The following is a 13124-nucleotide window of genomic DNA, read 5'->3' as shown; positions in this document are numbered from 1 at the left end:
TCAGTATCGGAACTTGACTTGTCTACATGACTTGCAGGAAAAAAGTAAATCACAACACATGTAACATGTAACACATGTAATGTTACATAACATAAAACATGAAATATAACATATAACAGCGTAACCTGTTGTGTAACAACAAAAACAACAAAACACTTGTAACGCATAACATGTAACATGTCACAGAACAAAAAACATGTAACACATCACACAACACATGTAACATAACACATGTAACATAACCTATAACAGCATAACATGTTGTGTAACATGTAACAAAACACTTGTAACATGTCGCATAATGTAACGTGTCCCAGAACAAAACACATGTAACATAACACATGTAACATAATATATAACAGCATAACATGTTATGTAACACATGTAACAAAAAACACTTGTAACGTGTCGCATATGTAACGTTGCATAATGTAACGTCACAGAACAAAACACATGTAATTTATAACACAACACATGTAACATAGCACATGTAACATAACATATAACAACATAACATTGTGTAACACGTAACAACAAAACACTTGTAATGTGTCGCATAACTAGTAACATGTCGCATAACATGTAAACATGTCACATAACGTAACGTGTCAGTGTCACATAACATGTAATGTAACGTACCACAACATAATGTGTAACGTCACATAACACAGCATAACATAACATAGAATAACATGTAACACAAGATATAACGTAACATAACACAACATCAACATAGCATAACATGTAACAGCATATAGCATGTAGCATAGAACAACATAACACACAACAGCATATATCATATCCTATAACATAACATATAACCGTAGTAACAGGTTTACGAGAGTGTGGACAGGAAGAACAAATTATCACATTTAGGGTACGATTGTTTTTAAAACAAGTGAACGGATTAGTAAATCATGAACACAATTTACTTTTTTTTCCCGTGCAGGGCTCTGTAACATGCTATATACTATAAATTCTGGAAAGTTTTTTCCAGTATATATATATATATATATATATATATAGTGTGTGTCTTAACTTATCTTGGAATAAGTTTGTCTTGAAATAAGCTTGCAGAAAATACCGTTTTGTGAGAATCACCCTTCCATCTTTTGGTTTACTTCAGCAGTAACAGGGGGCGGGGCTTAGTGGATGTCAACACCATAGAAGCTCCTCCTCCATCTCTCTTCTGACTATCACATGGCGGTAAAGCATAAAGTGATTGGAATAAACGTCCAACCCCAACTGTCTGACAACATTTTGCATAACAGTGATAGAAATGATCCTCAGATGTCTACTGGCTTCCGCAAGTATATTGGCCTCCTGTTTAATCACTGGGCAATTATTAAAGAGTTTTGCCATCTGAACCCTTTTCTCAGACCTTAATAACTATGTGGGTCTCGCTCAGAGTTCAGAGTAAAGGCTGTCCTGTGTCTCAGTCTCTCTCTTTCTGTGTGTTATTTGCCTGCTAATAAGTGGAATGCACTCTTGTGTCAAGGCTTTACCTGCAGTCACAGCCCCAGCCTCCTCCCCAGGCAGCCCGCGCTTATTAGTTAATGAAATGCTCTTTAAAGGCGATGGGAAAGAAAAAGCAGCCTGGCTCCAGCCTGCTATCTGGCCCTGCTTGGGTTTCAAAACATCGTTGCCTAGACAGCCAATTTACCAGGCCGTCCACAAAAGCGCACACATCTGGTGATTAGATGTCAGATGGCTGTTCGGCGCTCTTCACATGGACTGTGGTCAGTTGATAGCGATGTGGGGGTTGAACCGGTGACCAGGTTAATTGTGTAAGATTAATCATGTAACCAGGGCCATGTCATTATGACCCACGCACAACTTATCTGGCTGAGAATCAGGAGCATTAATGAGAGAGTGAGGGGGAATATATTAGGATATTTTTAGTTTGTTTTAAATTTCGCTGTCCCTGTCCTCCACAGATGCCAATCATGAAGGGGCAGCGGAGGGCATCGAGAACATGGCTGATGCAGTCACACACGCAAGATTCGTGGGCACCGACCCCGCCAGTGATGAGGTGGTTCTGATGAAAATCCTTCAGGTAACACACATAATCAGATCTTTTACGTGTTGGGTGGTGGTGCTAACAAATGGTTCATTTTTTTTTTTTGTAATAAAACCATAAAAAATATAAATAATATAAATTCAAATAATTAATCATTAATTTTGAGGTTAGTAAGTTAGGGTTAGGGTTAGGGTTAGGGTTTTTTTTTTTAATGTTGAAGTATAGTATTGAAAACTATGGAAGCCCATTTCTGCTGATGAATAATAAATAATAACAATAATAATAATAATAATAATCATTAAAAAAAAAAAAAGTTATTGCAACTTTATCACACAGTTTTGACTTTTTTCTCAGAATTGCATGATACAAACTCGTAATTCTAACTTTTATATTTATGTTTTATATTTATATTGATACGTAAACTCTCATTGTGAGAAAAAAGCCACAATTGCGAATTTTTGTTTAGCAGTTCTGACTTTTTTCAAGTTTGTATCTCGAAATTCTGACTTTATTCTTCTGAATCGCGTGATATAAACTCACAGTTGTGAGAAATAAAGTCAGAACTGCAAGATAAAAACTAGCACAATCCAAACTCTTTTCACAATTGCAAGTTGGTCTCACTATTCTGACTTTTCTCACAATACGATTTTGTATTTCACAAATCTGTGTGAAAATTTGATGTGAAATTTTTTTTTTTTGTCTTGCAATTGACTTTTTTCCTTGCAAGGAGAGTTTGTAATTTGCAATTCTTTTTTTTTTTTCTCTGAATTGTTTGATATAAACATGCAATTCTGACTTTTTTCTCCTAACTGCATGATTTAAACTCACAATTGTGAGAAATGGTCAGAATTGCAAGATAAAAACATGCAATTCTGTCTTTTTTTAATCTGAATTGCATGATATAAAGTCACAATTGTGAGATATTCTATTCTATTCTATTATATTATATTATATTATATTATATTATCTTGCAGTTCTGACTATTTCTCACAATTGTGACTTTATATCACGCCATTCAGATTAAAAATTGTATGATTTACGCTCACAATTGCGAGAAATAGTCAGAATTGCAAGATATAAATGTGCAACTCTGACTTTTTTCTCTGAATTGCATGATTTAAAAACTCGCAATTCTGACTTTTATCTATGAATTGCGTGATATAAACTCACAGCTGTGAGAAATAGTTAATTTGTTTTTCCAAATTGTGATATAAACTTACACTTGTGAGAAATAAAGTCAGAAATGCAAGATAAAAAGTCAGAAATGCAAGATAAAAACTCAGAATTGCATGATATTCACTGACAGTTGCAAGAAAAAAGTCAGAATTACAAGTTTTTATCTTGCAATTCAGACTTTATTTCTCCAAATTGCGTGATATAAGCTTACAGTTGTGAGAAATAAAGTCAGAATTACAAGATAAAAATTCTGACTTTTGTCTCCAAATAGTGAATTTTTTTTTTTCTCGCAGTTGCATGTTTATATCTCACAATTCTGACTTTTTTTTCCTCAGGGTCGTGAGATTATAAATTGAGTTATAAATCCAATTTATATTTCACTTAATAACTTAATGACTTGCAATTCTGAGAAAGTCAATATCTCACACTTCTGCCTTTATAACTTGCAATTATATATATATATATGCTAGTTACGCTGTATAAAAACGCTGTATGAAGAATCACGGGTATCGGATAATCTGATCTACCTGATAGTCTGACATCCATCCAGATAAGATTCAGTATGAGATTTTGTTTTATTTTATATTATTATTATTATATTAATAATTGTATGATTATTTCCAGGTTTTAAGGACTTTGCTGCTGACTCCAGTTGGAGCCCATCTGACCAATGAGTCTGTTTGTGAGATCATGCAGTCCTGTTTCCGTATATGCTTTGAAATGAGATTAAGTGGTAAGTAAAAATTAAGTGGAAACTATAAAAATTGTCTTTTTTCAATTTCTTTTTGCTTTTCACTTTTCTGTACCGTCTAAGCTCTTGCAATGCCATGGTCATGAGCTTGATTCACAGGGGAAAATGTATACTTTAAGTGTTTTGTAATTAGCTACAGTCTAAATGTTGTTGTTCGTCCTGAATCTCGAACTGCTCAATATGGGAATCGGCCTCCTGTGCTCTCAAGACTGTGATAAACCCCTGCTCTAATCCTGACCAAACAGAGTCTGGACTCTGAGCCCCTGAGGTGCTGCTCTTGTCCTTTGGACTAACATTTCCTTTTCTTTCTCTCTGTTGTTTTTTTTTTTCTCTCTCTCTCTGGTTTTGCTTTTTTCTCATCACAGAGCTGCTGAGAAAGTCAGCTGAGCACACGCTGGTGGACATGGTGCAGCTGCTCTTCTCCAGGTAACTAGAGAGAGAATGGAAGAGGGGATGTAGAGATGGGGATTAGGAACAGAGTCGTGTTCTTGCTGTTCACATAATCAAACCGAACCTGAGACCAAACACAACAGGAACTGGGTCTGTCTCCGTAACGGGCTCCGGTTTCACTCTCAGGCCTCGCTCAATTACCTCCAGAGGTTTCCGACTTCCCCCTCACACGCAGACAGGGACAGGTGAAAGCATCAGTCTCTGACAATGCAAAGCATGGCTAATTACCAGGCCCACACAGAATCTGCTGCTGCTGCAGTTCTCTCTCTCTGGACCGCAGTGTATGGGGGAAAAGTACAATTAGCAGAGTTTTTTTATATATATAAAATCTCTTATGCTCATTAAGGCTGCATTTATTTGATCAAAAATACAGAAAAATCTGTAATATTATAAAATATTATTACAATGTAAAACACTTATTTTCTATTTGAATATAAGTAAAAAATTTTATTTATTCCTGTGATGCAAAACTGAATTTTTTAGCATCGTTACTCGTTACAGCGTCGCGTCACATCATTCTTCAGAAATCATTCTAATATGCTGATTTGCTGCTCAACAAATATTTCTTATTATCAATATTGAAAAGAGTTTTGTGGACGCCATGTTTTTCAGGATACTTTTAATAGAAAGTTCAAAAGAACAACATTTTTTGACATAATTAACAATGTAAAAGTCTTTACTGTCGCTTTCAATAAATGTATTAAATTAATTTTTTTATCAAGTTTAATATAATTTGAAACTTTTATTTTAATTAATTCAATAATTTAATAAAATACTTAAAAAAAAATATCAATAAAAAATAATTAAAAATTATAATAATAATTATTAATAATTTAATTTAATTTAATTGAATTTAGTTTAATTTAATTTAATTTAATTTAATTTATCAGTATGTCCCATAGGAAAAAAAAAAGTGTGGAAAATGTTAAAACAGTTAATCATCCTAGCCTACTTTAGAATCCTAAATTATTCATAATATAATTAGTCTATTTTAGAAAATTAAGAATATTAAATTCCAAGGTGATATTCAAACAGTGCATTTTCCTCTGAAATGTACAAGTTCTTTTCAAAATTTACAAGTTCTTTTCAGGATACTGTTAATAGAAAGTTTAAAAGAACAGCATTTATTGAAACAGAATTTTAAAAGTATTTAATGTCACTTTCAATAAATTTATTAAATCATTTTTTTATCAAATTTAATATAATTTTACATTTTTATTTTATTAATTTAATAATTTAATAAAAGCATTTATTATTATTATTATTAATAATAATAATAATAATAATAATAATAAATAATTAAAAACGCTTATTGAACCCAGATGTTGAATGGAACTGTTTTTTTATTTTAATTTAATTTATCAATATGTCCAATAGAAAAGGCTACAAATAGGAGTGTAGTAAACAAATTCTGCTAAATTTTTAAGCGTTCCCTTAAAATCAGTGTGGAAAATGTTAAAAAAATGTATCATCCTATCCTACTTTAGAACCTTAAATTATTCAAAATATAATTAGTGTATGTTAGAAAATTAAGAATATTAAATTCCAAGATGATATTTAAACTGCATTTTCCTCTGAAATTTACAACAAGTGTTTTTCAGGATACTTTGAATAGAACAGCATTTATTGAATTTTTTTGAACAATGTAAAAGTCTTTACTGTCATGTTCAATAAATTTATTAAGTTAAAAGTTTAATCAAATTGAACAGAATTTTAAACTTTTATTTTAATTAATTTAATAATTTAATAAAAACATTTATTTAAATAAAAATAAATAAGTAAATAAATAAAAAAGCTTACTGCCACCAACTATTGAATGGAATTATTTTTAAATTAAAAATGTAATTTAATTTATCAATATGTCCCATAGATAAAGCTACAAGTAGGAGTGTAGTAAACAAATTCTGCTACATTTTTAGGCGTGGAAAATGTTGAAAAAAGTTAATCATCCTGGCCTATTTTAGAACCTTAAATTATTCATAATATAATTAGTCTGTGTTAGGATATTAAGAATTTAAATTCCAAGGTGATATTCAAACAATGCATTTTCCAATTTACAAGTAGTTCTTGGCCATAAATGTCTAAATACAAGTATTAAGTGCAGATATAGTTCACTGACGTCATTATGCACTTGCGATGGCGCATATATCATAATCATGAACTTTATAGAAATATGTAGTTTTAAATTTTCTTTCTGACTAGTTCATATCTAACATGTGGTTCTATGACTGTGGTGTAATTGTGAGCAGAAGCCCTTAGTCTTCTCATGCAGGTCATAGTGTACTGCTGCTCTAATGCAATAACATGATTATGGGGTGGCATTTATCAGAGGTGCGTATCCACTCGCATTAGACTTCCAGTCACATCCCGCACAGACGAGAGGATGAGATCGCGGAGCACATCTCACTCTACCCATCTGCATATAGATTAGGGACACACATGCACTCGCACACACATATGTATGTACGCCCAACAAAGACATAATGACAAAATTCAGTTTCTTATGAAAAGCTCAATCAAAAAAAAAAACCAGATTATATTTTTTTGCATTAAAAACATGCGTCTGAATAATATCACAGTGTTTTGACCCGGTTTTCAAACCACGTAAACATCCTCTGTTTGTTTTTATAATTTCACGCACTGTAAACGTCCTTCAGATGAGTAGCATTCATTAATAATTTTTAATTATAGCTGATAACGCCTTTTAATCTATGAAATGCGCGCATACACGCAAACTCACAACCTGAGTTTGCGGCTCCTATTGTGCACGTTCTTATTGCCCAGACCCTCTTGTCCACGTCGCCTTCACAATGAGGGTGTGAAAGGCCTTAATAATGAGTGTGTGTATTTCTGTGTGCCTAAGGGTAATAAGCAGTGAATGTAGTGTGTGTGTGTGTGGTCGAGAGAGCCAGAGTAATGAACAGCGGATCTTATTGAGTGCTCAGAAGGAGGCTTAAGCAGCCTGCTGAAAGCATTAGGGATGTTAATCTGTTGGACTCACAGATCATCCTATAATCAAGCCGGCAAGACAACACTCCATTAACGCCGAGCAGAGTTAACATCAGGAGCCGTCTCTCCCAGGCTGCCTGTGCGAGCGCTGACATCTCACTCGAGGAAAAGCCGCAGTGTCCACACAACACGCACACATGCAGACAATGCATTCGAGGCTGAGAACATCATCCGTCTAATTCAGCTAATGAACCGGTGCAGGGGGTCAAAAGTCACGCCCTGGGAACGAAGATGCCGACTCTTCGGACATATTGTCTATCCTCCGTTTTTGGTTTTGGAGAGGTTTCTCGGAATGATAATTCCGAATGAGTTAATTAATCTGCAGTTTGGGAAACTAGATGTGACCCAGTATTTCATTATTATTATTATTTTTTTTTCAGACTTAATACCTAGTCCCCAGAAAATGTCAATTAAAATGAATATGTAGTATTCTTTGATTAATAAAAAGGTAAAAAATAACAGCATTTATTCAAAACATAAATCTTTTTTAAACAATATAAGTCTATACTATCACTTTTTATTAATTTAACACATCCCTGCTGAATAAAAGTATTAAGAAAACATTTACTGACACCGAATCCTGAAAAAATAAAATAAAATAAAATAATTAAGCAGCACAACTATTTTCAACATCGATTAAATTTAGCATATTAAAATGATTTCTGAAGGATCATGTGACACTGAAGACAGTAATTAAGACTCAGCTTTGCATCACAGGAATAAATTCTGTTTTAATTAAAATAGAAAACCTCTAATTTAAATTGCAATAATAATTATTTAATAATATATATATTTTTCTTTTTTCAGTATTTTAATCAAATAAATGCAGCCTTGATGAGCATTAAAACGACTTTAAAAAAATTACAAATCTGACTGATCCCAAACTTTTTTTTAATAAAGTGTATATAAAGACTTATTTATATTGTGTGTGTGAAAGGTCTTAAGCATTATATTATAAAGACATTATTCCAAAATAAAATAATTGACTTTTTTTTTATATTGCACTTAATGTTTACTTGACATTAAATTGAAAACTTTTTTTTCCTGTGTAATGTGAGATGCATGAATCTTAAAAAAGGGCTGTAAATTGAATAATTAATTGTTATATATGTAAATAATAATTATTAATTATTCCATCATCCATCCAGTCTTTAGAAAGTAAAATAAAATTTGTTACATGTATTTAAAATCTTGTCTATTTTTATTTAAACCATGAGTATTAACAGACTGTGGGAGTAGTAGTTTAAAAATGTGACCCCGTCACCTCTATAACATTGATATTATAAAATGTGTAGCCATAAATGCATGCAATAACTCATAATATTTGTTTTTCAGATTGCCACAGTTCAAAGAGGAGGCCAAGAGTTTTGTGGGCACTAACATGAAGAAGGTAAATATAAAATCCCCCTCAGATCTCCATTCCCCCTCCAGACCCGTTACACCTGTTTCCCATCTGCCTTCCTCATTTCTCATTTACTTTATGAGCTTTGTTACGTAGAGGTCTCCATACCCATAAGTGAGGTCAGTTGCCGTTGCATAATTATTATACCTGTGTGTGTGTCATCCATCAGGTCAGGACATGGAAAGTAGTATCTAGTGAGAATTAACTGTGTTTTCCAGCCACAGTTGCTTCTGTATTTGAAAGACCTTTGCTCCTTTTCATCTTAATTATTTAGGGATCAAAGACTCTCCCTTCTCCTGTCTTTTCATACCTGATTGTTGTTGTTGAGTTCATCCTTTGCCCATTTACCTGTTCCAACTCGCAGATCCCAGGCTGTATTCTGGACACACAGGATTTTATTTATGCAGATCAGCCTAGAAACACCAATCAGACGGGCTTAGAGAGGGTATAGCACATTTACATGCATTAAAACAGCCGTTTTTATTGGGTTGCAGCTAGTGCATTTAAATACGCCGGGACGCATGGCTTTCTGTTTGAATGCATGGTGGGGAGATTCGCTAAGGAGTAAGCAACCGTTTGTCATAGCAAATTTGTCATAGGTCCTATACAATTTAAGCTATTTTGACAACATCTGTAGCATGTAATTTCTTCTTGCTCAAAATGCTTCTATTCAATTTCACAGACATAATTTTTTAGTATCTGAACTGAAAAATGAGCTTGAAAATGAAATTATAACTGTACTGTTACTATTCACAGACAAAAAGTAGTGAAGAGGGGGTTCATATGATATATATCATATCACAGTTCATTTTGCAGTATATTCCAAATTAATCCAACTTTTCATGCAGCCATTTACTTTAAATAAATAGTCCATTCCTGAATGAAAATTTCCTGATAATTTACTCACTCACCCCCCCATGTCATCCAAGATGCTAATGTCATTCTTTTCTCAGTCTAAAAGAAATCAAGGTTTTTAAGGAAAACATTCCAGGATTTTTCTCCTTATAGTGGATTTCATTGGGGATCAATGGGTTGAAGGTCCAAATTGCAGTTTAAATGCAGCTTCAAAAGGCTCTACACGATCCCTGTCATTTTCTAAAAAAATAAAAATGTATATGCTTTTTAACCACAAATGCTCATCTAGCACTATCTCTGCGATGTGTGTCTGCGACTACACGCATTATGTAATCACGTTTCGTCTCTGTACTTTGTTTCAAAAACGTAGGGTAGGGTGAAAAACTCCATCTCATTTTCTTTTTCAACTTCAAAATCATCCAACAATGTTATTTTTGCAAAGGGCTTTCTTTGCACGTTCACTTTGTAAACACTGGGTTCTGCCTATGTCACGTGTGAAGTCAAGCTAGTGCGAGATGAGCATTTGTGGTTAAAAATTATATACATTTTTATTTATTTATTTATTTATTTATTTATTTATTTTTTAGAAAATGACCAGTTGTTTCACTAGTTAAGAACCTTATTCCTCAGCTGGGATTGTGTAGAGCTTTTGAAGCTGCGTTGAAACCGCAGTTTGGACCTTCAGCCCATCGGCCACCATTCGCTTAAGTCTGACATCAAGTGTCACCTCTTCCGTGACTTCCAGGTCCAAACACTCTATCAGATGACATGAGAAAACAACAAATGGTAGTAATTATACACTTACAATGTGATATAATACTACCAAAAAATAAATATAAAAATTATTTGTGTTCGGGACGCTGTGAGCACGGAGACTGTAGTGTGCACTGTAAATTTGAAAACATTTATTAATATGAATAAACAGTGCTCATAAATGACTGCTGAGATGGTGTTCCTAAGTGAACAGCGTTCGTTGGTGCGTTCAGTGGACGCATTACGTCATCACTTAAGCCCATTGCAGTCCACTATATGGAGAAAAATCCTGGAATGTTTTCCTCAAAAACCTTAATTCTTTTTGACTGAAGAAGGAAAGACATGAACATCTTGGATGATATAGGGGTGAGCAAATTATCAGCAATTTTTAATTCTGGAGTGAACTATTCTTTTAAAATCAAGGGAGTACTTGAGGAAAATATTTTGTTAAATGGGTTTGGTTGGCAAAAAACTTGGCAAACACTTTGTCTGAGGTGACTGATGTTGTGCAACAGATGCTGTCAATAGAGCTTAAAGGAAAAGTTCACTTTGCAGAACAAAAATTTACAGATAATGTACTCGCCCCCTTGTCATCCAAGATGTTCATGTCTTTCTTTCCTCAGTCATTAAGAAATTGTGTTTCTTGAGGAAAACATTTCAGGATTTCTCTCCATATAGTGGACGTCTATGGTGCCCCCAAGTTTGAACTTCCAAAATGCAGTTTAAATGCAGCTTCAAAGGGCTCTAAATGATCCCAGCCAGTAGAAGGGTCTTTTCTAGCGAAACGATCCATCATTTTCGAAACAAATTGACAATTTATGTACTGTTTAACCTCAAATGCTCATCTTGTCTCGTCTCTGTAATCCAGTTCATGACAGTTAGGGTATGTTGAAAAACTCTTCTTCTACATCGTCCAACCTCGCTGTTTTACCTTTTTTTTTGTAAAGGGCATTTGATCTTCACTTTGTAAACACCGGGTCGGTACTTCTGCAGCGATGCAGGACGATTTTGAAGTTGGGGAAGAAATGAAATTCTTAAGTTTTTTGACATACCCTAACCGTATTGACCGTATTGAACCGGAAAAAACAGAGTTCACGCGGACTTGGACAAGACGAGCGTTTGAGGTTAAAAAGTATATAAATAGTCAGTTTGTTTCAAAAATGACCGATCGTTTTCCTAGATAACACCCGTCTTTCTCGACTGGGATTGTTTAGAGCCATTTGAAGCTGCTCAAGAAAGCTGTTTCTTAAGAAACAATTTCTTATCAACTAAAGAAAGAAAAAGAGACAAACATCTTGGATGACAAGGGGGTGAGTACATTATCTGTAAATATTTGTTCTGGAAGTGAACTTCTCCTTTAACTTGTTCTAGATCCAAAACATCCCTTCAGAAGTATTCACGTAGCTATTTCTATGGATTAAACAGTGTATTGTGAATATGGAAATATTAGGGCTTGTGAGTAATACTTCATATGAGTGTGAAGTGAATTTAGAGAGATGATGTTGTCCTAAGGCAAGAATATATTAGATGAACAGTCATGGGTAAACAATCTAACATACCTATAGTTTAGGTTGAGCTTTATGCTTTATGCAAATACACTGAGTAGAGGTGAAACCACAACAGGGCTTTTATTTTCATATTTTCATTTCGGTTCCATAGTTTCATTTGAATGTTACTTTCTGTATTTGAATGTACATTCATTCGAATGGGTCTTTTTTTTATTCTTCAAAGACCAGATATCCTATTTGACTGCCATTTTGCATGCTCTGTGTGTTCCTGGTCTGTTTATTGCACCCATAATTTTTGTCCTTGGTTAGTCTCCCCAATTAATACGTGTTTGTTTGTAACGTATGCTGAGGTGCTACTCCCCCCGTTTCCTCTCAGAGATGCATCGGGTTAATGTCGTTGAATGGGTGTGTTATTGAGCTCCTGATAATGAATGTGTGCATGGATGTCGTCCTGGTATGCGTGTCGATTTCTCCCATGTACACCCCATGCATGAAGTTATATGTGCTCCCATGTCATGAGCTTGTGACATGTCCATCACTAATCCCGGGGCCTGCCCCCTTCTCTCCTGAGGCTTACAATATCTTATGGAAAAACAAACGAGTGCAGGTAAGGAAGAAGAGATCGTCACCGATCAGACTCACTTTAACCCTGTACAACCCCCCGTTTGTTTAACCCATGACAGTGTTTTGACAAGATAACAGGTCCAAGTTCTTTGTTACATTGTTGGTTTCATGTTGATGTTAGAATTCACTGAATACACTGGTTTTATGAAAGCAAGTGAAACAAGCTGAGACAAGCATTTGGTAATTATTCTGAGATACTGTTTCAGTTTGTTTTTAATGTATTTTAATTAACACATTTCACTGCATTCTTCTGATAATGCATATATATCCCATTCATTTTCTCCATAGCGGAGATGTTTTTTAACAATACGTTATAAACCTTTAAACACAGACCTATTTTTTTTTTGTTAATTCATAGTGAATAACTGCATTATTAATGATTATGTAAGGAAACAATAATAATAATAATACACAATAATAGAAAAACTGATAATCATGATTATTTTGGTCGAAAATTATAATCGTTCTCATTTGAGAATTTTTTTTTTTTTTTTTTTTTGTTTTAGAATTATTACACCTTCACATAAGCATATAAACCAAGAGAATGAATTTACCTTTCTGTAGTTTGCCAATTTA

At 33.9% G+C, this 13124-nt stretch overlaps 1 protein-coding gene across 6 annotated transcripts in view; it reads left to right on the top strand.

Annotated features, from left to right (window-relative positions):
- The window catches only part of gbf1 (golgi brefeldin A resistant guanine nucleotide exchange factor 1), a 103019-nt gene that overhangs the window by 57664 nt on the left and 32231 nt on the right, over positions 1-13124 (top strand). For 3 of the 6 annotated variants that reach the window (XM_051125533.1, XM_051125534.1, XM_051125532.1), the window contains exons 5-9: positions 1938-2056; positions 3821-3929; positions 4313-4373; positions 8742-8796; positions 12496-12531. In XM_051125533.1, coding sequence (XP_050981490.1) covers positions 1938-2056; positions 3821-3929; positions 4313-4373; positions 8742-8796; positions 12496-12531 — 380 coding nt within the window. Of the gene's footprint in view, positions 1-1937; positions 2057-3820; positions 3930-4312; positions 4374-8741; positions 8797-9172; positions 9254-12495; positions 12532-13124 lie in introns of all 6 variants that reach the window. The other 3 variants (XM_051125537.1, XM_051125535.1, XM_051125536.1) reach the window with 2 other exon arrangements.

Source organism: Labeo rohita, chromosome 13, assembly GCF_022985175.1.
Source record: "Labeo rohita strain BAU-BD-2019 chromosome 13, IGBB_LRoh.1.0, whole genome shotgun sequence".
Classification (NCBI taxonomy): Eukaryota; Metazoa; Chordata; class Actinopteri; order Cypriniformes; family Cyprinidae; genus Labeo; species Labeo rohita.
The sequence above is the reverse complement of the archived record's forward strand: the minus strand, read 5'-3'. Positions and strand labels throughout refer to the sequence as shown.